We start from the raw sequence: 24,994 nt of genomic DNA on the forward strand, positions 1-24,994 counted from the left end.
GTTCCCTTCCCTCAGAGTCCAGATGAAAAAATCAGTTTGAGTTATTAAACCCAGACACTACAGATCCACTTTCACAAAGAAGATTCATAGGAAAGAAATGTAGAAGAGGAACAATCCCAGTGTGAGGTCAGCAGTCATTAACCAACTACAATTAAAGGGGGAATTACAGTAAGCATTAAATTATTATATCTGACCCAGGACACTGGGATTTTACTTTCTCCCTTTCAGGAAGCAGAACACAATGAAGAAGTTGCTTAAACCTGAACATGAAATCTAATTTAACCATTATCACATCCAATAGCACATTCTTTTGCCTAATATGGTGCATAGGAAGGATTTCACTATTTAGAAAGAAGAAATCCATCTGCTGAATTACCAAACCCATCTCCTTAAGCACTTGGATTTTCCATCCCCAATTAAGCTGACATTGCAAGATTTAATGGGATCACAGCAAAAAGCTATAAAGTTCAGTTTAGGCAATTAAAAGGTCACAAGGATACACAAGTGTATTTTGGGGGTAACATCTAAGTTTGTCTAATGAATACTGTCTAGGGATCCTAAAAAAAAGACTTGTTGAATATTAGTATCTGGAGTTAGCAAACTTTCTTCCCCAAAGAGGTTGCTAAAACAGATAAACACAATTGCTTAAGTCAGCTGTTTACTGTACTGATTTCTGAATTCAGCTGCCTTTATTGATTCAAATAGCAGCTCTCCACAGTGGCCAGGCTGCAACTGAATTTGTACTACAAGTTTTGGACTTCTCATTTAGGTCCCACTCTCCCATGAAAGTCTGCACTAAACCTGCTGTTATTAATTTCAGCTGAAAGATTAAAATTGGTTTCAACAGAAACTATACAAAATACACATCAAATCTTCAATTTTAATGAAAAATTACTATAAGAAAGAAATTTCAATCTTGCTTTCACACTGAAAGTGTAGAAACTCCTGTCACTCATTCAGCATTTTTAGCAGACTTCAAACGTAATCTACAAGTCTAAAGCATTATTGCTTTTGTGATTTGCCTTTCTTTCCATTCCATTTCACAATCTTTTTTCTAAGTTGCATTTAAATATAACTTTTTTTAAAAATTACTGTCATGTTACAGAAGACAATCTTCTTGCTCTAGCTAATGTATTCAGGACTGAGTATTCCCAAGTTAAGCATTTTAATGCAGATTCATAATTAAAGTTCCTGTAAATGAGTTAGCTCAAGAAACTGTCACAGCAGCCACTACTGCAAATAACTTTGCTGACTGATTTGCAGTTCTGCTCAGTTGTGTGGTGCTGAGCACTGATCTCAGTGCAGAGGAACCTGCAGCCCAAGTGACAGATCCTGCTGGACAGGGGCTGTGCTGGCCTCACCACACAGAGGAACAGCAAAGAAAAAGCAGCAGCACTAAGGCAGGATCAGTGGGAACTGCTGCCTCCAGCTGCTCTGGAAAACCCACCCAGGTTCAGCAGGGACATCTCAGAAGGATCCCCTCTAGCACACATGGCTTTAACTGGTGCTCCCAGGGGGTGAGGAGCAGCAGGTAATTGCTCAGTGTATCCTGACCCCTCAGACACCAGGTCTGGAACTCCAATTTCGCAAGTCTGAATGCAGCAGCAGCATCCCACAGATGTGAAGTAAAAGGGACTCAATAGCATTCTAATCTGAGAAATGAGAGCCGTCATGTCTTGGTAGTCCCTTACCTTCCTCTTCTCCTTTGTGTTTAATAAGTTTGGTCAAGAAGAGAAAGATGCAGGGGATTACAGATTTATAAAGCATGGTACAAACAGCAAATAACAAATTAAGAGCAAGTATAATATACAACCTGATTGAACTTAGACCAAGGAGGTAAAGATCAGACAACCTCCAGAGCCTAGACCTCCCTTCAGTCTGAATTTCCCTACAATGCTGATTCCCTTGGACCCTGAAGAAGCAGCAAGTCCTTGCCCTCAGTCCCCAGGGCTGTACCTTGTGCTGCAGGATCTGAACGTTCTGCACCAGGAAGCGATAGGCATTGTACCAGGGCAGGAACACATCCTTCAGGATATCCCTCACCCCCTCCTCCTTAAACCTCAGGTTTTCTGCCCTTACCACGGGAGAATTGATCAGGTACAACCTGCAAAACAAGAGCACAATACTTCAAAGCTTAAAACTGCACATACTGATAGGGTTTCACAGGAAAAACTCCAAAGATGGCTGTATTGTAGACATGTAACAAACTGAACATAAAACCATTTACCAGTAACTCCTCCAGGAGTTTTCATGAGATGCTGCATATGGAATTTGAATTTAAATTTTCTTTTTTGCTGTCTGTGCTAACACATGGTCAGATGCCATTACAGTATAAAACAAGCAGAGAGTGCACGGTTCATGTTTAGGATGGTACCTGTTGTTTTGGTAATATTTTGAATTCCTTAACCACTAGCCAGTATCCTTCTACTCAATCTTGTTCACCTCCTTAATTATGAAAAGCTTTGGCAGAACTAAGGAGCAAAACAAACCAGGCAAATCCAAGGGAAAGAGCAGATATTAACACTTTCTGAAAGACAGCCCCAAGAGGTAGCAAAGGATGTACCCCCTGCAATACAAATTGTATTATATCCAGAGGCAGCTCTGAGGGACCAGAGCAGAGGCTCCAGGTGACAGCAACTACTTATACAAGGGACAGCAATGTCCCTCAGCTTCTTTGCTGTCTCCGAGTTAAAAAAAAACCCTTTATGCTTTATCCCACCTTCTCCCTCAAATAAACATCTGTCTTCAGAAATAAACTGGAATCTATCAAGTTAGCTCAAGAGGAAACCAGGCTTTACTCAGGTGTCAAAAAATATTGAATACAAACCTGATTAAGATACACTTCATTTAATTTTCCAAATATGAAAACCAAACTAAACATTTTTTCGTTTTAAAGATTGTGGCATCTTTCAATCCAAATTTACTAACGCATTTTCTCACATTTTTAACCTTTTAAAATCATGATTTTAAAGTAATATAACTTTACAGGCACTTCCTTTAGAAGGCTTTAAAATCTTAATGGGGTTTGACACAGCACATTCAAGAATATCAGACCATAAATTCTTCAGGAGAGAGAGCTTCTTGCATTAAAACTAATAGATAAAAATAGTGCTGCCAGAATAAACAGACAGTAGTGCAGCACAGAAATGGGCTTTTTCAGTACTGGATTTAAACAAAACAAAATTTTAAATGCAGATTCATAGAATGGCTTGGGTGGGAATGGACCCCAAAGATCACCCAAGTGAATTCATACTTGAATTTGAATTATAAACTTACAGAAGTACAGAACAATTAATGGCAATGAACTAGTAAGTCCTAAATTACACTAGAATTTAGGTCTATCCTTAAACCACACCTTCCTGCTATCACAAATATTATATGCCACAGTTTGGTGGTGGTTTAATATTGTTTTTTTTGGGGAGGGTTTGTTTGTTTTAATAAGGCAGCCCTACCCTGCCTTACAATATGTAAATGTTACAAGAAGAGCAATTTCCTCAATTACTCCAATTCAAAGACACATTTATTGTATGGTCAGAGAAATAAGGCCCGCAAGAAAGCCAGAGTTCCATCAGTTTAGTTACAGCCATTCAGTTAGACACTGGGCAGAATATAAAACCTTCCTCAGATCAAGCCAATGTTACTGAGTTTGCTGGCAGTGCACGAGAAAAAAGTGAATTATCACCTCTTCACCCCTCCGAACTAGCAGCTTGTTGCATTATTTCTTCTGCATTTGAAGACCAGGTTGAGAGGAGGATGCAACTCCTCCCTTCTAACAGCAATCCTCACCCCAGGACAGAGAAAAGCAATACTAGGACCAGCAAATTCTTTCTGACACAGCTCAACTTGGACAGGTTGCCAGCCCAGGTCTCAGCAATATTGAAATGTAGCTGGTTTGGCCCTTCTAACAGATTTCACTCAGGATTCAAATTTCACAAAGCCTCAAGTTGGGCTGTTAAATTTATTGTGCTGTTATTTCTGCTGTTTGCCCTTTCTACTCAATTCCATATTCATTTCACCAACTTATATCTATATTTTCCACTGATCTATTTATCAAGCTACTGCTGAGAATACTTCAAAGCTGGAGTTAGAATATACATATATATTTGTGTACTGCAAAAGCTAAAGTAACTCTGCAGGGAAACGGTGCCAAGGAAAAAACCTCAGTTGTAGCTTTTGCTATAAACAGAGAACATCAAGCACCTCAGAAAAGGCAGAGAACTGAATTGCAGAGCTCCTTCCAGAAATGAGCCCAGGTTGCAATGCTTTTTTACTCTCTGTGTGGGTGTAGGTATAAATAAATGTGACATTAAAAAATGAGTACACTGGCAGAAAAATGAATTAGCTTCTTAGAAATTAAAAAAAAAAAAAAAAGGCATGAAAAATGGAAGTGTAACTTCTGGTGCTTGATTTTTTTTGTTTGTTTATTAAAAAGGCAGGTTTTTTTTTTTTTTCCAACAGAAACATCACCTGTGATTTAAAAAATCTCCAGTATGAGTAACTCCAATCCTTTTCACTCTTATTATTGCAGCTACCAACTCAGTGCTACCCTGTTTATTTATAAAGAGCAACCTTGATTAAATGTAAGAACTCCACCCAACTCTCCATCTTAACCATGTACTGGGACTTTCAAATGCTGAAGCTTGTAACAATTAGAACTTCACATCAATTCTGTTAAATTATCTAGAAACAACAACCATCTTCCCCAAATAAACATTCAGCTTCCATTTAGCCCATCTGTAACACACAATGTGTGAGAGTTGAAGGGTTTCTTATATACACAAGAATTACAGGGCTCTGGGGAAATGCCCAAGTAGTGCATTCCTGCAGTTTTAAAATGTCTTTTCTGTACCTTTACCTCAAGTACCACCTGATGCATGCAGTCAGTGCACCAAGCCAGAGTACCAAGTGACTGTGTAATTACTCCATGTGTTCCTGTAATTTTAATGAACCACTTGAACTGTGTTTAATCTGTTTGACCAGGACAATTTATCTACACACATTAGGCTGCTCTACTTCTGCTCTTCTGGTGCCACTACTATCAGGTGCAAACGATGAATTTCCATCTACAAAAACAAAGCACTTTCTCTCTGGAAAATGTATAGTGCAAACAGGAAATAAATGTTTTGTGCATTATGCACAGACCCTTCCCTAAGCCAATGATTTAACAGTGACCTTGTAGTGTTGTTAGCAAATATTTTATTCCCATTTTCACTGGCTCAGCTCAGACTATCAGTGCTGGAAGAAGCAAATCCCTTGGGCTTTAGGAAGGGACACATGCACTGCATCTATTGCCACTTTTTAGAGTCATCCACTCTTGCAGCTACTTCTGTCACAGTGGTCTAGAAGCTTCTAAAATTAACTTTCTTCCTGCTGCTAATTATCAAACTCCCCCAAGCAACCTCTTGGTATGGATCTGCCATGAGCAGAGAGCCAACACATCCCACAGAACATCCACCAGAGAAACCCTACCTGAGTGCATCAGCTCCGTAACTGTTCACAATGTGCATCGGATCGGGGTAATTCTTCTTCCTTTTGCTCATTTTTTGGCCATCACTAGAAAATATCAGAATGCAGGCATCAATTCCCAGAACTCTTAACACTTATTTTAATGGATAAAGAAAAAAGGCCCTTCAAATCCAGCTCAATTTTTCTGTCCTAGTATGTTCCTGGTGGCACAGACATAATTCTTTATATCTATATATTAGCACATCGTTTCGGTAGGACTGTTGAACCTACAAAAACAACTGAGAAAACCAAAATTCAACCCAAGAGGCTTCCAAGTTATAAATCTAAGCAGGAAATATGTCCTTCCTACCCAAGCTGAGGAAGGATGCACTTGTTTTGAATCGATTCCTCCAGCCCACTGACAAAGCTTCATTGAAAAATAAAGGCAAACAAATATAATTAATTTTAAATTACATCTAAAACTATATTTATCATCCCCTTTACCCTGCATAACAGGTGTAATTTCTTTCCTATTCTTGTTATTCATTTTCTCTCTCCAAGCAGGACTAACCCTGCTGGAAAGAAACCAGTGCAGCAGATGCTGGGATGTGTGAGCCTCTCACTCTCAGATGCTCTTATCTCCTGCAGCACAGATATCAGCCTGGCAAGTCTTAACAGCTCCAAAGTCCATTTCACATTCCATTTACAATTTGCAGGTCTTATCTGAAACATTATTTGACAAAAAGCCTACTCAGGAAGGAGCTGATTGACACCAACCTGGCAAGGACAAGGCCATTCACAATGACATTCTTGAAAGGAGGCTTCCCAAAAAGAGCAGTGGACAACACCAGCAAAGTGTAGAACCTGAAACAAGAGACAACACAAATTTGACTTTACAAATACACCAAGCTAAAGCCTGCATGTCTTCCATTACCAAATAAATGTTGCATTATGTTGCTTTCCTCCAGCAAAAATAAATTTTAAGTCTGGGAAACATTTATGTGGCAAAGAGTCAGAAGAGGAGCTTATGGAAAGTAGATCTTCCTATTTGAAGCATATCATGCTATTTGCTCAGCTGGGATCTACTAGTCCAGGAGGGCAGAAAAATTCTAATAGGAAGCATTAGGAAGATCATGAGGAAGATAACTGCAGCATTTTCCCTCTTTAGTAGAAAAAATTGAATTCTGCCCCTGAACAAGTTTCCTGTTTGCTCATTGCAAACCTGTGAGCACAAGATCAGTCAGGACCAAACAGAGCACTCAGGACCAGCATACTTGTGTGTGTTTGCTGTGTGTTCTTCAGCCTGACAGACAATGGAACATAGTATAAAAGTATAAAAGTTACCAAAAATGGGACAAGCCTCTTTCCAATCCTGCCAAAGGTTTGACTGGAAGGAGGTTGTGGTTGCCTGCTTTAATCAGCCATAACTAGGAAGTAAGAGAATGTTCTCACAACAAAGGGCAGCAATGGTTCCTGCCCACTCTATTTGCTGTGTTTACAATCACTCTATAAACTTGGACACTCTGGAAATCAGTGCTGGAGCAAGCACAGGCACCTATTGCTCACAGGCTGATATATGATTATATCTGGGAAATTTAAGTGGAAGTACAGGATGATGTGATAATTTCACACTCAGGAGCCAGAGCCTTCACCAAAGGAGGGCTGTGTGAGCTGCTGGAACTGCACTGTTGGTAATTACTTTTAAGAAAGTAACTGGAGGGTGGGCCACAGCTTTCCTGGTTCAAAACAGGCATCACACTGACAACTGCTTAGCAACCTTCAAAGAGAAGGTGATTATAGAAAAGCTATAATAAGGCACAGGAGGTTATGTCTCAGAACTATGTATTTGCATGAAGATTTAGTGGAGAAACACTTAATGGGGGGGTGGGGGTGGGGGGGGAGAAACCATCTGTATGTTCCAAAGTTGTTTTTATCAAAAGGCAGCCTATAATTGAAAAAGCATTATTCTGACACCTGAGGATCCTCTGCAGAGGTAGCTGTGTGCATTTATTAAGTGACTTCCATGACAACTCTCACGCTTATCTCAGACAGGCCCCTAACTCTCAAAATCAACTCAACTCACACTGCAGTATGCAAATTCTCTTTATTAAACTGCAGTTTAATTTAATGAATTTTAACCAATATTACTCCACCTACACACAAACATTTGCATTCAAAATCTGTCTTGATTTTTAACTTTCTTAAGAAAACCCCTAAACACAAATATCTGACTATTTACTCAGGTGTCTGACACCTCAAGCCTACAGGGCTGAAAGTTCATTACGAAGACAGCAGTTTTTCCTCTGTACTTACTAAAAAGTTCCTCACTGACGAACTCCCACCACTTTCTGCAAACTGGTCACAACTTCTCCTATTAGAGCACCTGAATTTGCAGGTAAAAAGCACAAAGCAGAACCAACTAGGGGAGATCTCAATGTTCTTAAGGAATTCCTAATTCCCTGTATTAGGGAAGTTGTACAGGCAGGCAGTGGACACTGAAAAACAGGATCCAAGGATACATCACAAATTTTATGTGCAAATCATCAAACCCAAAGAGCCTCAGCACAAGGTTCCTTAGTTGATGACAGCTACAAGACTGTCTCTGAAAACCTGTGATCCACATATTCTGATGGAACTCTTCTGATTCCTCCTCAGGTTGTGCTTTTAAAATTCACCTCATTCACTCTGAATATTTTAAAGCAGTGTCATTTTTATCTGCACCTTATTTCTGAAATATCTTGTCCACAAACACATTTGTTTCCTGAAAACTTCCTCAATTTCTCTGCTGCTTCACCTCCCATTCACCAAATCTCAGACTGTTCCTAGATATGTCCTTACAGATAAATACCTGTCACTCAACCAACAGCAAAAAAGCCGTAACAGGGACAGAAATCCACTCCTTTGCTCTACTTTCCATGGAGGAGAATACAGGGAAGGAGTCTTTTCTCTTTTTTTTCTTGAACATGTGTGGGTAAATTCATGATCCTGTGGTTCATGCCAAACCCTCCAGCTGTGAATTCCCCGTGGGCCACCACATTCTGACCACGAGCACAAATCTTGCCACATATTTCCCTATACAGAGGCAGAGCCTTTCCTACCACTCTGCCTGGACTGCCAGTCTTGCAACCCAGCCACTCTGAGATTTTGTCCTGTGGCTTTAACAAATATAATTCAGCTGTTTCTCTATCCCTGCAGAAAGTCATCAAAAATATCACTTTCCTGGACAATCACCTTTGTCACATTAATTTTCCCCTTGTCTCCCTTGATTTTTTCTCCTCTTCTGTGGAGTGAAGCAGAAGCCACCAGACCTGCACCTCCTGAACCTTTCCCCACCTCCCAGTCCTCACTTCACAGCAGCTGCAGTCTCTGACCTGACACAAAACCAATCTCCATTCTCAATCTTCACACTCTGTACAGGCTGTGCCAAATACAAATCACATCCTGTGCTCCCAGCACCTCAGAACTCACCTGCTCATTGTTCCCTTAGACCTCACATCTTAATTCCTTCTGTCTCTCACAAATCAGAAGTGCTCTACTACAAATCACCCAACACTTGCTGGTGGCAAAGCCCCAGCTCTTTAAAAACCTGGGAGAGGTGGGAGCAGAAGGAATTGAGGCAGCTGTTTTGATTTCCCACCACAAACAGGTGAAACACACCTGGCTCTGGGTAGGAGTCCCAGGAGCTCTTACAGTGATGTTAAGAAAAAAAAAAAAAAAAAGCCATCTGCCCCAGACTGAAAATGGAAAGCCTCCTCTTGTACCCTGACTATGGCACACAAGTCTGAGGGCTCACACCAAATGTCTTCATTCTGAGTTCCTCCATTAAAAAAGAGAAAAACCAATGTTTTCTAATTTTTTCAGATAAAAAGAATGAAGAGGGAAAATTAAGTTTTTAATTCTCCTTTTGCTACCCAACAGTATTTGATTGTATACTGAGGTATTAGATAATTTTTTGCATCACAATTAAGGGTTTGAAAAATGAAGATATTTCACTACAATAATGAAATTTAGTTCTATTTTGGCATCCTGCCTGCGTTGGTTGCTTGGTTTGTTGGGGGGTAGAGGAGTGGGCAAAGGGAAGTGCCAACTGTATTCCAGAGGAATTTATTTAGCTCTAATACCTCAAATCACTGGATTGAAAAGTTCTGCTTGGACACAGTCAAACTCACTAATCCAGAAAACACAAAAATTAATCTTAATCTGTCAATTTTCACAGTCAACCTCAAACTTCAGACATGGACTAAACACTTTGCAATGCTAGAATTAAAGCTATGTAGGCACACAAGTATGTATGAGAACATTAACCACATAATATCATTTTTGCCAATGATTGAAAAGAATTTATCTAGAGTGAAAGAAGCAGATGCAGTTTACAGCTAAAAACTTTAACTTTTTTGTAAAATATATAATCGAAACAACATAAGGTTTAATTTTTTTCTGGACTCACGTAAAACCAAAATTCAAATTTAATCTTGTCATAAAAATTACCAGGCTGTCAAATCCTGAACACATTGACTTCCATTTCAGCTGACTCACCTGCAGCTCTGTGATCATGCAGCTGTTGAGATTTTTCCTTACCAGGCCAAAGATGTGCCCTATTACCTAATGATGTTTTTCATAAAGGTTGGGAAGTTTTCTTGCTAATATTGTATTTCTACAACTTTTTTTTGTCACCAAGCTTTAGACTACCTTGTGTTTTAGTTTAAAAAATGAATTATACTCTTACCTGTACAGAAACAGCCATGTTATCTGTACAGCATTAAAGATGCGAAAGTATTGAAGTAAATGCATTATAAAATGCATTTAATAAATAAATATACCAAATATATATTAAATAAATATATTAATAAACAATAAATATATTACTTAAGTCAATATGTTAATAGATAATAAATATTAATAAATAAATGTATTAATTGTTAATTATATAAATAAATATATTGATTATTAAAGTAGATAGTAAAGCACTGAAGCACTACACATGGGGCAATAACCTGGTGTCTCAGGTTTTGCTGGGTGTGTATCCAATTACCATCTGTTAAAGGTGGGGCAGTTATCCTCTGCTAATTGGGCAATTTACTTTATCCCTTCCACAACCCATCCTCCCTCCAGGAGATCTCTTCTGTTCATAGCCAGTAAGTGTCCCTGCATGGCTGAGAAAATTCCTTCATCCCATGGGGAGATTCTCTGCCCACGGTAGGAGCCAAGCATTCCTACCTGGATACAATCTGAGATTTTGGAACAACACAGCAGCCTTTGCCCCCTGCATTCCCAGAGGAAGACCACGCCCATCTAAAACACCACTGGAGCTCCAGAGGAAAACTCCACCATTCTACAGGAACCCTACTCCAGCAGAAGCACAGCCGGCACTGCAGAAGGGCTGCAGCCACCATGGAATGGGACTGCTGCCACCACCCTGACCCACAGGGTGTCAGGGCTTGTTCTGGTTCTGGCAGTGGTTTGTTTTCTGTTTTTTTTACTACTGCATTTGTATTTTTTAATTTTCCTAGTAAAGAACTGTTATTCCTACTCCAATATCTTTGCCAGAGAGCCCCTTAAAATAATGCAGAGGAAGGGGTTTCACATTTTCCATTTCAGGAAGAGTTCCTGCCTTATTTAGCAGACACGTGTCTTTCCAACTGAGAGACCTGCCACCATAAAAGAGGAAGTTACCATCCTCGCGTCTGGTCGATGCCCTCGGCGATGAAGTCGGCGGGGAAGGCGTCCTCGAGCTCCCGCCTGTTCTGGAAGGGGTAGTGCACCTGGGCGTAGGGCATGCTGCCGCTCTCGAACCAGCAGTCGAACACCTCGGGCACGCGGCGCAGCGCGCCCTTCCCGCGGCGCGACGGGACGCTCAGCTGGTCGATGCTGCGGCACAGACACCCCGCGTGAGGAACGCAAAATTCTGAACGTTTGCTTAACCTTAACAAAGGACTGAGTGAGGAAAAGCAGGCCTGGGAGCTGCCCTCGTGGCTGGCTCCTCTTCAAGATGGATGCTTTGCCTTTTATACCCCTTGGGGATGCATCAGCCAACCCTGGCCCCTCCCAAAGTCTCTCAGTCAGCTCCTTCTTTGCTGTTTATCGATGGAATTGCTTTCTTGCAACTTGAATGGAAATCGGGTGTTGCCATGCTGCACCCTCTAAGCAACAAGCTTTTCCATTCCCAACTGCCCCATGGAAGGGGCACGTGTGCACACCTTTCTACCTGTCCTAGACACCCCAGGCTGCCTGATGGCAGCAGTACAGGGGGGAAGGGAACTATGGAAAGAAGAGAGGACATCTAAACTATAATGACATAACTATACATCACTAAAGCTTTTCTTAATATTCACATACTATTCATCCCTTGAGAGCAAATTATCTCATTATCCATCTATAACACCCAACAAAACCAAGCTAGGAGAAGTTCATCTCATGCTGGTATATGAGGATGACAGCAGCTTTGGCTTTCATGCGAATGACTCCTCAAAAAGGTCCTTCAAAGCATTTCCTTTGACAATCTGTGATTTTTGTATTAAGATTGGTCAGCAAGTGTTTTTCAACAGAAAAAAATAATTTTTGTATGTGTTAGTTACAAGTCCTGTTACAACTCTTCTATTACCTAAATCTGTTTCCCAGGATTTGGGCAAAAAAAGCCCAAGTTTTTTTTATGTCTGCTTATCGAATTCTAATACCCAGTGGAGAGTCTCTGTGACCCACTTTTCTCGATGCAGATCCGTCACTTTCACTCCAGACAGCTCCTCCAATTCTGCCACTGAACCAACACAAACCACCTGTAGGAGAAATTACAGAAATTTAGCCACTTATTTGTACACAGCAACTATTTTTTTTAATGTCAGACAGGAGACTTGCAATACCCTCTTGTAGTAGTTGACAGAGCTGACAAAAAAACAATAAAAATTTTGTACAAGGGTTTCCTGCCTCAAATGATGTTAAAGACCACTGCCCTGATTTAATACAATTCATGTTACAGGAACTGGAGACTCGAAAGCAGCAGCATATTGGCAGGTTGTCAAAATTGTGGGATTTTTGCAGGTGGAAGTGGCTTCTCCAAACCAGACACAACCAAAAACTTCTAAAATTTCAATGACTGACTTTTACACAAACAGGAGTTTTACATCCCAGGTTCCTCCTCTAAAGTAAGCAGCTCACTATCCGTAAGTGTTCCATCCCAGGTAGACTAAACTGTACACATTAAAGACTTTTTATTTAAAGTGAAGAAAGTGTCACAGCTACCAAAGGGGTTGCTAAGAAAAGACTTTTCTTAGTTTTGTTGCATCAACACACCATTAAGAAAAATGCCGATTTCCACACCAGACTTGCACTGACATAATGAAAAAATGATTCTGAAAAACTGTATAAGAAAGCAGAAAAGCAAAGCTTTCTTTTCCTTTAGGTTTTACTCAAATTGAGCCCTCCCAGAACCCTGTGGCCTCTCTCATCTGGCAGGACTCAAGAGTCACAAGCTGCAGTACAGGTCTGGATTTTGGAGATGCTGTCCCACATGTCACTCTTCCCATTTAGAATTGCCATGGAAAAACCCTAGGGTCTGACAGATCTGACAGGGAAGGAGTTAAATGTGGCACCATAAAGAAGCTGTAAATAGGCCAGACATTTTTCACATGAAATAACTTTGTAAGTTGCTCTTAAGATACAAAAAATCAGAGCACTGCTCAATTCCTTTAGCTAGTCTTAAACATATGCATATGTATACACATGGAAATTGTGACTAACTGAAAGGTTTTGGTGTATGTAATTCCAAAAAAATGTCATGAATTACAGAAAAGACAGAAACTCAGTCTGACTTGGGTTTTAAGACATGATTTTCCCAGTCTGATTCAAGTGCTGATCTGCATTACTAATCACCATTTGCTATTGTTAAAGTACTTTGGAAATGTGATGTTTTCATTGCTTATCTGTCTTTTTTTTTTTTTTTTTCTGTAGGAAGTGAGGCAGGACAATGATTCCACCAGCAAGGTACAAGAGCCTGCAGAATGCACACAAACTACACCAGGGGACTGCTCCTAGGTAAAAATACATCTTCATCAACAAACTATTTTTAACCCAGAGCTGTTCTTCATTCTTGTGATCTCATAAGTAAACACATGGGCTCAAGTGAGCAGCAGCAGGTGCTTAGTTCAGCACTGCTGGAGGAAGAAAAGGTATTAACAGAGAAATGGGTAAAAAATGCCCTTGGATACACCAATTACATCACCTGCCCTAACCTTTGTATCTGAATATACTTTCACACTAAGCTCTGGGAGAAAATCTGCTCATTATTTGGTGCTTTTTGAACAAGTACTTCAATGCTAAAGCAAAATTCCGAATACTGATGCAGAACTGCACCCATAAAACACTCATGGAAAAATAAACCTGAGTTCACATGAAAAATCCACCAACCCCCAGAGTAACACAGATCTCCCCCACTGAGTAAGACTACCTCTGTCCAAGGCAGAAGGAAGGAGCTCCTCTGTCCCAAGGGGAGCTCATTAGATACTGAAAGGCAAGAGGAGAAAGCAGCAAACAGATGCTAATCAAATTCCATCCCTCATTAGGCTGCACCCCTGGCTTCTGCAAGGAGCACACACAGGCTGATGCTCCCCAGTTGAAGCTCCTGCTCTGGATACATCCCTTCAGGAGCCATGGCTGCTCCAACAGCCCGGGCCTTCCCTCTCCTCTACCTACAGGCATTTGCTCCTCCTCCATTTTATGGCTCACATCAGCTACAAAAGCAGCTCTAGCAACATCTAACAGCAGCTCAGACCACAGCAGATGGGCTGTGTCAGCACCTCCAAGACCCAACGTGAAAGCACAGGTCAAGGTTAACCCCTGCTAAAACAATGAACATTAGATCCAGGATTAGCCATGTCCAGAGGAGCACAGATCCATCCAGCAGCAGTCATGGATCTCAATATTCCTGTGGCACAGCCCTGCAGTTCCTGCTAGATAAATATGTTTGTTTTTGTGGGTTTGCCATTTCAGCTCTGCCCAGTAGCACAGCTGAGGAGTAAGGAGTGCTCACAGGAAGCCCACACAGTGCCAGAGATGCCTGGGATCTCCAGAAAGCATCTGATGAATATTAAACAGGAGAAGAAATTACTGCTACAGTCAGCCAGAAGTGGCCCAGAAATGCACCTGGAAAGTTTTCCTCACCCTCAGGAGACAGAGCCAAAGCCCTTCTTCTGCTGGGCAAGACTGAGGGCACCCAGCCCAGGGCAGGGTTACCATGTGTGACAAGCCAGGAAATGATCAGGGAACTTGCAGTACATCAATGAATAGTGAAAACTACAATTTGTATGCAAGTCCTATAAAATGAGCCCATATCTGCTTTATCAACTTGGGTGTTATATTAAAAAATTTTATTATCTAATCCAAATGAGATGTGTTTCTCCACTGAGGAAATCGTTGGAATTTGAAAGCTTAAAATGATAAACTGTCTGCAAAAAGGTGGCAATAAACACAAGCTTCAAAATTTAACTTCCATTATGTGTCTCTACCTGATAATTATGCTAAAAGAAAACTAAAATAAAACTGTGTAAAACCAGTTATTGATCTGTAATAAAATTCATTTTAATACCAATTAATTCACCTTACTGTATATTAAATAAGGAATTGTTATTACTTCTCCAGGATTTAATATGCAAAGCATAATTGCATGCAACAAAGTGTTCTTCTGAGAGCAAGACATGAAGAGGCTGCTGTGCAATCCCACACCAGGCTGCAGTTAAGACTGGAGTCAGGGAATTCCGAGGGAATATCATTACTGGGAGAGCAGATGTCACCTAGGCTTTAAGTTCCACATCAATTCCAGCCCTATTTGTTTTTCAAGCCATATCTTGCACACACAAAAAGAGAGAATATTTAAAAAAAAAAAACTAACTTGAAATTTAGCTCAGTTCAGAAGCTATTCTCAGCTATTATTAAAGCACAATATCAGGCTCTGGAGCAAACAGAAATGTGTAACATCTACGGATAGAAATAATAGACCTGTTGGTATTTCCATCATTATTCAGAACACCAAGCCCTGAGGAATATTTGCAGCTCGTTTCAGAGGAAAGGTCAATCTTCCAAGTTAGACATCATTTTGTTATTAAAATCTAACAAATCAAACCTAAAAAAGCAAAAAAAAACAGTACACACAGGAATACAGATATGGGGAGACTGAACAGAAAATGAAATATTATTAGAGGCAGGGAGTGGAAGTAATGAAACCTTTACACAATCTTTTTCAGCTGTGGAATCAAATACTCAGCCACAACACTGAAAGCCTTTTTATTATCCAACAGAAATTGTTGCATCAAACAAGGGACTTAGCAATGTTGGATGAATGTGAAAAAAAGTGTGTATAAATTGTCAGTCCTCAAACCAAACTTTAACTGTTACATGTGAGACAGAAGCACTTGGTTTGTCAGTAATTTACAAACACACTCACAACACAAATAGAATCCAAATGCCAAGGCTTTCTTAGATACTTAAATCCTAATTGCAGGAATAGTTCCCTCCCTCTCCCAATATATCCCTGCCTACCAAGATCCCAGTGAAGAGGAAATAAAAAATGCTTTATGGTGCACATCTAAGCAATGGCAAGTTTAAGATCATAAAATAGTTCTCTAGCAGATGTTTTCCTACTCGAGGTCTTTCAGGTCTAAAATGAAGAGTAAAACTTTTTCAAATCAAGAGAGAGAAAAATAAAGGCTTGGGATGCTGCCATCAGTATTTACCTTCCCTGGACACCTTGACACTGATTACCATTTCCAACTTCTAGCATGAGGGAAGCTTTTCATGTGTATCTAATCAAACTAACCCAATGCACAAAACAAAAATAAATAAAGAAGGAAAACACCACGTAAAAAAAACCAGACCCGCTTTACCTTCAGAAAGTGTTTTAAAGCCATCAAAATTGTGTTAAGTGTTCACTCATGCCTTCTGCATTATGCTACCAATACAGGGTACCTTACAACTTGACAAATCTCATTTCTAGCACTACCACTATACATTTTCATCATTCCACTAAATTCATATTTTTACAGTCTGCTACATTCACATTGGTGGCACTACAAATATCTATCTTCACTGCTCTGCTGTGGTGGACTTGTTTTTACACCTTCAGCAAATCACTTGGCTTGAAGTAGCCAACCACCAGAATATCAAAAGCAGACTTAAAAAAGTTACCAAAAAAAAAAAATCTCCTCCTTGCCATTTTCTCACTGCATTTATTATTTCCTTTATATTTGCCATCACTGCAAATTCTTCTGGGAAAGGCATGATTAATTTTAATGTAAAAACCAAGAAAAATTGCTTGCGGTTCTCAAGCACAAGCAAAGAATACCTGTACAGGCACACAAAAGCACCCATAAATATGCACAGATCTATCACCTATTACACACATACAGATGGGTTATACAGATATGCTGTTACAACATGTAAATAGGACTTCAGGCTGCAGCAGCCAAAGATACACCAAAATAAGCACACAACAAGTACAGGCAGGATTTTTGCCAGCTGTAAGCTTTCATGTTCCTCCCTCACCTCCTCCAAATCCTCGCTGACCCACAGAGGGATGGGGGTGCCCCAGTAGCGGTTCCGAGAGATGGCCCAGTCCCGAGCGTCCTTCAGCCAGTTCCCAAAGCGCTTCTCCCGCACGAAATCTGGAACCCTGGGCCAGAAAAAAAAAAAAAAACAAGAGCATTCATGTATCATTAGGTTCCATTTAAAGCTAGTAAGAATTGGTTATATTTGATTTTATCCACCAGAGTAGTTAATTTCAGCATTGATTGACTTGGAGCACGTTCATGTTATAGCACTGGCTGCAGCAAGGCCCATGGAGGTGCTGCCAAAAAACACAACACTGCCTTTTTCTGATCTCAGGTAAGCTGCAGAAGTGAAAAACACCATCTTTATTGTACCATAAAGGAACTCAGGAAAACATGTGCAACATAAAATAGATTCATTAGGGATGAAACAATGGCTGAAGTCCTCAGGACAGGCCAGCACTGGAGGATTATGGCTAAGAGTGATCACAACACTACTGTTAAATTACATACAGAAAAAGGAACAGCCACTGATTTTGAGGCTGAACGAAATACCAATGATTGAAAAGCCTGGAGCAATAGCATCACAAGGCACTTTGGATTATGTGTAGGCATCCAGGTACATGCACATTAATCAGGTTGATAGATCATACAAAAAATCCTTTCCAAGCTATTTATCATCTCACTTTGAATTAACCAATTAAGAAACAAAACATGCCCCCAACCACAGAACCCTATCAATGCTTGCTAAAGCCTCATTTTGAGCACTAATGGGTACTAAGGGATGTTAAAGACAAATTTTCATTGTATGAAAGTGTCTTGAAGCTCAAGGGTTAACGCCAGAATCCAATGCCCTGTGAGGTTCCTGGTTGTGTAACATGGCCTGGTTGGATTAGAACCATTTTTTCCCAGGATGTAAACAAACAATTAACTATTTACCCAATAATTATAGGCAGATGAAGGAAAGCAATGGGTTTCACAGTCAACAATATGCTCCCCTCATGCCTAAAGGTGCATTTCAAAATACCAAATTCAAATAAAACTCACAAAAAGAGCAACCTTAAGACAGTGCCAGACACACAGAAGCTGTCAATGAGCAGCTCACAACAATACAGCAGCTCTGGAACAGAGCTTTGAGCAACCCAAGGCAGGTTTTGCTGGGTTTGTTTTTCCAGTCTAACTAAAAAGGTCCTTCACAAAGTCTGAGCTGGATTAGGAGAGCCACAGCTTCCAAAGGGGGAGCAGCCAAGCTACAAAGCACACAGGGTCTCTTCCACCTGTTCTTTCTGAAGCTCTTGGTCCTCTTGTCAAGTATTTCTTATTAAAGAAGATTTTTAATCACAGATCAGTCCCAAGAGTAACAAAGATGCAAGGTTCCTCTAGAGGAAAAATTAAAAGAAGGTATTCACATGACACAGTGAGGTAGGATTTGGCCCAGTAGCAGCACATTTACAAAACAAATGTGAACAAAAAAAAATAAAAAGGCAAACTATTGATGAAAATAAAAGCCACTCTCTTTTAAAAGTTTTACCCATGATGAAGCCATGTGGAGATCTAAAGGCTTCTTGATGCCAGTGCTGTCTCAAGTGGATATAAAGTACCCTTAAAAGCCTCACTAAATATCAGCCTGAGGTTCCACAGCTTCCCTCGCTATTTCTGGAGTTACTTTCAGCTGCAGAGTTGTCTTCTGTAACACTTCTCGAACAAAAATCTAATATAAAATTTTTTTAAACAAACTCAGTGACTCATGCTTCACATGACATCTGTAGCCCTGCTTTGAAATTTAGAAGGTATACAGGCTTTCCCAATTTGGTTCAGCGTGGGACTCATTACTATTAACTTTCTGTGCTGACCTTAGGAGACCCTCTCTCCAAACACAAGTGGAAACTGTACAAAGTTCATTAGCATTTGCCCAACATTCCACTAATGTGGAAAACTTCTCTTTACATCACTCCTAAACTAGTTTCCATTTTTCAGAAGTTGTTAGACACTGATTAGCTGAAATTATTAGTCCCATTTAACATAGCTAGAGGCTGATACAATCCCCCAATGACATTAAAATGCTAAGAGTTTCAACTCTGCCTCCTCAAAACACGCCTGAAAAATTAATTTTATCCCCAAAGTGGACACTAACCACAAAAATGTATGTGGTGTGATCTCCCTCTCTGAGCTATGAAAGCATATAATTTACCTCTTCTGGTAAAATTGTCTGACCCTGCTGCCAGTTTTCAGTGGAACATAAAACACAAACCACTTCATCCCCTCAAACCACATTTGCAACAATGATCTGCAGCTCTTTAGAGGTACAAGGCAGGAATAACACTGGCACAGCCATCAAGTCAAATAAAAGGAGCCTGTATCTCACACCCATTCTGAGCCCATCACTCAAGGGAAGTGTTATTTAAAGCAGCTGGGTTTTGCCAGTGCAGAGATGCTGCCCATGGGTGCTGCCCAGGGGCAGCCACAACCTCCAACTGGGATCAAGCTGGAAGAAGGATCTGCAGCAGGAACAGCCCTTCAAGTCTGGAGCCCATTTCTTTTACTTATTCTCACTAGATTTTGCTCCAGATAGATCAGCTTAACACTTACCTACATATCACAAGAGAAAAAAATAAAATCGGAGGCACCTTCTACTCAAGATTTGATTAGGCTGGGAAATAAAACAGTATTCTCAATGATGTCATTATTAACACCTGATCTTTATTTACACCATTTCCAGGTGAGTGCTCTTATAGAGTTTTTCAGGTTCTTTTCATCCTACTCTTGGATATTTTATTGGTATATTTCTCCTTCTAAATTTTCATAAAGACATCATCTTGCCACAGGCATGCATTAGCTGAGGGAGTGCTTTTTACTCTTCCATCCACACAAAGCATCTGGAAGAGAAATGAAAAGCCCTCTCCCATATGCCAACGCACATGTTTCTCACGTTTAACCCCACATCCATCACAAACCCCCTTCAGGCTGAAAGCACAAATCTCAGGTTCCTGCTGGTGACCACTGAGTTTGCAGTTGGGTGTGACCAGAGGCTGCCCAGTTCTGCCCATCCAGACCCCCTGGACTGGCACTGGACACCTTCACATCTCAGAGAAGATCAAGCCCCAGCACCCAACAGCTCCATGAGGCTGCGAGGGAAAAATCAAAGCAGCCCCATCTCTCCCAAAACCATTGTGCTGCAGCTCCTCAAAATGAGCTGAGAAACAGTTTTTTTTTTTAATTTCCCAACTGGCCTACAATTCGTTTGACCTTCAAATTTCTCTGCAAAATGACACAGACAAGATTTCATACTTCTTTCTCTGACATTTAGCAAGGTTAAGGAGACTGCTGCCTCAGCAGGTCAGGGGGCTCTTGATTCATGGGTGTGGAACAGTGTGGGACAATTGCAATTTCTCCTCTTGGCACCCAGGACAGGGCACTAAATAGACTTCAGCATGCAGACACTGCAGCAGTTGGAAAGTTCAGGGAACTGAATTCCACAACACAAAGGAATAAATATTGTTTTGCCAAATCATAAATTATAGGAATAATTTGAATCAAAGTATGTCAGTTCCAACCTGTTTGAATGCCCATGTCTATCTTACTTTCCCAGCATCAAAACTTTACCACACAAGTTAGAGATAATGAAAATTATTCATTTGCTCCAAATTTCCATGTACATTTTTGACTGTTTGTTCTTATTTTTGAAGCAGATGTGGGGTTTTGCTTAATTCATGCATTGCTAAGTCCTCTGCACAGGCAACTCCCACATCCTTTCTTGGTAGCTATTCATTTTCTTCATGTCTAAAATAAAAATTCCATTTGAGAAGCCAAAAAAACCCATGAAGAGCAAAGCAAAACCCAGTCTTTTAACAACATTTATTAACTTATTACAACAGAAACCATCTTCTTTGCCTCCTCAGTCTATGCACCACTCAGCACCCAAGTCACACAAGCAATGTGGGCATGGATTTGAAAACAGCAAATATTGACCATCCTCAATCCCAGAGCAGAACTGAGTCTGCTGACACTGAGCTACAACAGGCTGAGCCAGTGGGTTTTCAGCACAAATAAATACTCAAGTAACAACATCAATTAAAAGAAATAAATTTGCTTTCTGACTCTTTTTTCCAGAGGAAAAATGTACAGGATGCAACTAAAAAATATCCTAAATTATCACATAAACCAGAAGGAAACTTAATAAAAGGACAAAGACATCTGCTCCTTTTCTGTAGATGTATTTTGAAGCATATTTTCTTGTGTTCATAACACAACTGCAAATAGTGAACTCAGTTCCTTATTCCATCTGAGAGCTCAGATGTGCTCTGAGCTGGCGCACTGTGCCCCAGTCATGGGATGCAGGAATTGTCTCAAAGTAGCACCATTCCCCTTTTCTGTAAACACAAACAGCACTGCCAAAATAAAACACTACCCCTGCACCAGCCTTATGTTTTATCATCAGTTCAACATAAAAAGCTGTTTCAGATATTACATAAAGATAGGCTAATCCTTTCTCATTCTTCATTGTTCCTCTCACAAGCTAATTTTATTAATAATATTCTCTGCAAAACCACAGCACCTTTATGTATTGGGTAAGATTTACTTCATAATTGCTAATTAAAGGAGTTAAGAGTGTAAAGTTGATAAACAAAATACTGCCTTAAGCAGTGGGAATTAGGGGACCTAATACCAGATTAAGAATTCTAATACAGCTTTGGTTCTGAGAGGATGGTCCCAGATCTGTCCTGCCCTCTGGCAAGCTGGCAACTTTTTAAGTGCCACCTGAAATCAGGAATCAGTTTGAAGTCTGGAAAAGAGAAATTTACTCTTCCAGAAGATAGCTGAGTTGTATCAGCAACACCAAAGGTGATGAAGTAGTTATTCTATGTCATCTAACTAAATATGTACAGATTTATTTAAATTCCTAGCATACCAACTGGGGGGTTTATTTTAGGTGTAGGACTTGGCTTTCTTTTTAAACATTAACCAACCCTTAGAAGACAAAGGCTTGAATTCCATTATGTTAATTTACTCTAATAACAAGCCTCCTTCAACATGCCCTCAAATTGATTTTTAATGGTTTTTAATTCAAAGAGATAAAATAAGCAACTATTCATGCCCTTTTGACACTTTAATTAGTGCCAATCTATATCATGGATCTAATTAAACATGGGGGGGACAGGAGGAGGAGAGGGGAAGGGAGGAAAGGTCAGTGTGTGCCTGGCAGAATTTCCACTGCAGCAGCTCTGCTCCTCAGCCTGGGAGAGCTGCTGCAATGGTGCAACCCCACACGAGCCTGGGCTGCCTCCACCGCTGCATTTGCTGCTGATGGTGCAGCCTACAGGGGTTGATGAGCTGGGCTTTCAATCATTTTGATCTCCCAATGTTTCTCTTGCCTCTTTTCTCCAGGTTCCCATGGCAACCCCCACGTTGTGGTGTGACTGCAATGCTGCTGCAGACGCAGCCCCGGCACCGCGCTCGGACACGGCGGCGCAGCCCTGACCTCCAAGGCTGGCACACACCCCACTAAAACCCTGCTCCAGCTCCCTTCCACCACCCAGGCACCCTGCTAACTGCTGCTAAAATTCCTGATCTCACCAACAATCCCTGCAGCCCAGAGCCAGGGAGAAGGGAAGCTTCCGCTCTCCTTCTCTCTGCACACTTTCCTTGGGAATATTCTAAAATGTACTGGCACAACGTACTTTTGTAGGACATCAGCACTCAGGATCCATTTCAATCCACATACATCAATACATTCGCATTCCTGTGACAGTGGCAGACATTTAATACATTGATCATATCACAGATTTATCAGCTGCCCAAGAAAATCGTGCTGGAGTTGCTTAGTGAACTGGCATTTGGGAGTTTATTTCATAAGTTTTTCCTTGAAGGAAAAAATAAGCTTTTCGTGACCCTTCAGTGGGACTGGAAAGGTACCTCTGCATTCATGGCATCATCAGCAATCTCTGCACAAGAGGCTCAGAGAGGAAACAGCAAAATTAAGGCGCAGCAGAACACAAGCCATCAAAATCCAGTGAACAAGCCTCCAAATTCACTTCTAATCCTCAGCCATGTCTGATAACAGACAGTAATAAAACCCTCTTTAAATTAGACAAACACAAGGCTAACCCTGCAGCAATTTTTATCACCTCCTCCTGTAGGCAATGGCACTATTTTGGATTTTTCCTCGGGAAATGTTGCCATCTAGTGACTCCACGTTGCCGTACACATCACAATTGCTACTAGAGGGAGGATCTCATTCGTAGTCACGATTCCACAGTAAGAAAAGTGTGACTGATGACTCAAAAAGAAGAGTTACAACTGCATGGTGATACTAAAGAAAAGAAAAAAATGAAAAAATCTACACACACCATACATTTAAAACTGTTCAGATGAAATGTATTAATATTGACAATTGAAGAAAGAAAATATCTTTAGACTTTCTACAAAACAAAAATAAGCAGCAAAAGAAGGAAAAGGGACTCACTGATTTTCTTCCATTGCTCTACAATCCTGTTATGATTTAAAATTCTGTTGTCCTGCTACAGACTCAGATTACTCATGTGAGCAAAGAATGACCAGTTCAGTTAAATAAACATTTTCTTTCTATTGTGTACGGACTCCACAGCCCATCTCTGCACAGCCTCAGGGTTTCTGACAGAAACAGGCATCATTCCTGATCACATCTCACCTTTCCACAGGTGGGAGACAGTTTTGTGGTCAAAGATTAAAATGACCAGGACGAAAAGCTCCTCCAAAGCTTGATGTGCTCAATGGATACATAAGAAGACACCTGGGCTCACCCAGGAGCTGCAGGGAGTGTGTGCAAAGCTCTCACTTCAACTTCACTCCCAACAATGTGCTGTGAGTGGCATTTCCAGCAAGAACTAACAGCTTAAGTGATGGAAGTCAGGAAAATAATACCTTCAACCATACATCAAGTTCCTTATTACAACACCTGAGTTCTTCAACGGTGAGAAGATGCCAGAACAAAAGGTTTGGCTTCTTTGAAGTCCCTGACTGTCTCCCATCACTGCTTTCCTTCCACTGATGCTCATTTTTCCACTACTCCAAGTGCTGCACATCTTATGCAAACAATGTCAGAACTGCACAATGTCTTTAACATCAGAAACTTGGCAGCAGTTACAGGTCAATGTTTCAGGAGTTACTGAAGGAGAACTTTAAGTGAGGGAGGTTTAAAAGAAAGAAAAAAAAAAGTTCAAAGCTGATATTTAAATACAGAGTCTTTTCTATCAGTCTGCAAGAATGGGAATGTAACATCCACTGCCAGAAGGATGAGCTACAACAGTTTGGAATTCTCATTATAAGTTGTACAGATTTATTGCTTACAGTAACTTATAAATTTTCAATTTACACCAACTTTGAACACTGATGACAGGAATTAGTCCTATTTTATAATTATAATCTAAGGTGGCCTGGTTTAGTCTGTGGGTACATAAAAACACTTTTTTAACACACCATTTGAGAAAATGATGGTGACAACGATTAAGGCTGAAATCCAGACAGCACCTTGGTGCTGCATCCAACTCTCCTTAGCAAGAGAATGGAAAGCCAAGGTCTGACAAGCCTGGATTTTACAGCAGCCAAATCTGCCCCTCTTCATCTCAAAAACAGCAGTAGTGGGTGCCTGAATGCCAAACAGAAAATAACCTTTTTAATTTAAATTTTCTTTAAATAAGATCTCAGTTACAAAGTAAAGAACATTCAGTAATGGAAGTTCAATTAAAGGCTGAAGCACAGCCCCCTAAATACTGTTCCAATTGTGCATTTTCATCAACATCCAACACAAGCTAATTCCCAGTCTGACTGAAATAAGGATGCAACAGTGCAGAGAGGGTTTCTTGGCTTCTGGTTTTACAAAAATGCTGGCACATTACTCATGCAACCATTATTGGAAGTGATGGTTAAATTCATTTTGAAAAATGAAAATAGAGTTACTGGTTTTAATAAATTTTGAATGACTGTGGCCTTATAAGCTGGGTAATTCACTAAAAAACTAATTAGAAATGCAATCAGGTTGC

At 40.4% G+C, this 24,994-nt stretch overlaps 1 protein-coding gene across 3 annotated transcripts in view; it reads right to left on the minus strand.

Moving 5' to 3' along the window:
- The window catches only part of IARS1 (isoleucyl-tRNA synthetase 1), a 93,681-nt gene that overhangs the window by 30,186 nt on the left and 38,501 nt on the right, over positions 1-24,994 (minus strand). For all 3 annotated transcript variants that reach the window (XM_021530477.3, XM_077786068.1, XM_031505989.2), the window contains 6 exons: positions 16,975-17,101; positions 12,145-12,218; positions 11,119-11,313; positions 6,223-6,309; positions 5,470-5,553; positions 1,957-2,104 (listed from right to left, as the gene is read on the minus strand). In XM_021530477.3, coding sequence (XP_021386152.1) covers positions 1,957-2,104; positions 5,470-5,553; positions 6,223-6,309; positions 11,119-11,313; positions 12,145-12,218; positions 16,975-17,101 — 715 coding nt within the window. The remainder of the gene's footprint in view (positions 1-1,956; positions 2,105-5,469; positions 5,554-6,222; positions 6,310-11,118; positions 11,314-12,144; positions 12,219-16,974; positions 17,102-24,994) is intronic.

This window comes from Lonchura striata, chromosome 12, assembly GCF_046129695.1.
Source record: "Lonchura striata isolate bLonStr1 chromosome 12, bLonStr1.mat, whole genome shotgun sequence".
NCBI classification, from domain to species: Eukaryota; Metazoa; Chordata; class Aves; order Passeriformes; family Estrildidae; genus Lonchura; species Lonchura striata.